The sequence below is a fragment of the Microtus ochrogaster genome, linkage group LG4, assembly GCF_000317375.1.
Source record: "Microtus ochrogaster isolate Prairie Vole_2 linkage group LG4, MicOch1.0, whole genome shotgun sequence".
Taxonomy (NCBI): Eukaryota; Metazoa; Chordata; class Mammalia; order Rodentia; family Cricetidae; genus Microtus; species Microtus ochrogaster.
In genome coordinates, this window is record NC_022030.1 from 3,353,791 (window position 1) to 3,354,386 (window position 596).

The window sequence follows — 596 nt, forward strand, 5'->3', positions numbered from 1 at the left end:
TGGAAAGAAGAACACGTGGTTTTTGGGTTTGTGTGGATCCCCCTTCTGTATCTCTCTCCCTTGCCATGCTCTCCTGGCCACCGAGAGTGCAACATTGATTAAACATGAGCATTTGATGTGTTTTAATCTGGTCTGATTGGATTTCTCTGCGCTGGCAGAGCAGCTTGTCTTAAGATTTTTTCCTAATATTTATACTTAAGACTTAGTTTTGCATCACTTACGTGTCAAAAATTATACTTGGCAACTTGACATAAGAATATTTCATTCTTAAAATTAAATAAATAATTTTATTTGGGTGATCTATTTACACATTATATAATATCTTATAATTATTTAATTTTTCCAAAATTTACTATTCATTTATATATAATAAGCTATTTATGCTATAATACAATAAAAGCTCCCATTCTGCTCCATGGACTATAATATATAAAAGTTGAAAAATTATATGTTGATTTATAATTTTTTTATTTCTTACCTTTCCCAGGACACAAGATGCTTTTCTTTTGAGCTGTCTTCAGGAAAACCACCCTGAATAATTTAGTTAGGAGACAGAAAGAAAGCAAGAATAAGGACAAGAAAACGCACTTATATTT

The 596-nt window shown here is 31.0% G+C and overlaps 1 protein-coding gene across 1 annotated transcript in view; it reads right to left on the bottom strand.

The window, feature by feature from the left end:
• Stx7 (syntaxin 7) overlaps positions 1–596 on the bottom strand; it is a 40,506-nt gene that overhangs the window by 8,378 nt on the left and 31,532 nt on the right. Inside the window, exon 6 of the mRNA XM_005360917.1 lies at positions 479–531. Within this exon, the coding sequence (XP_005360974.1) occupies positions 479–531 (53 nt within the window). The remainder of the gene's footprint in view (positions 1–478; positions 532–596) is intronic.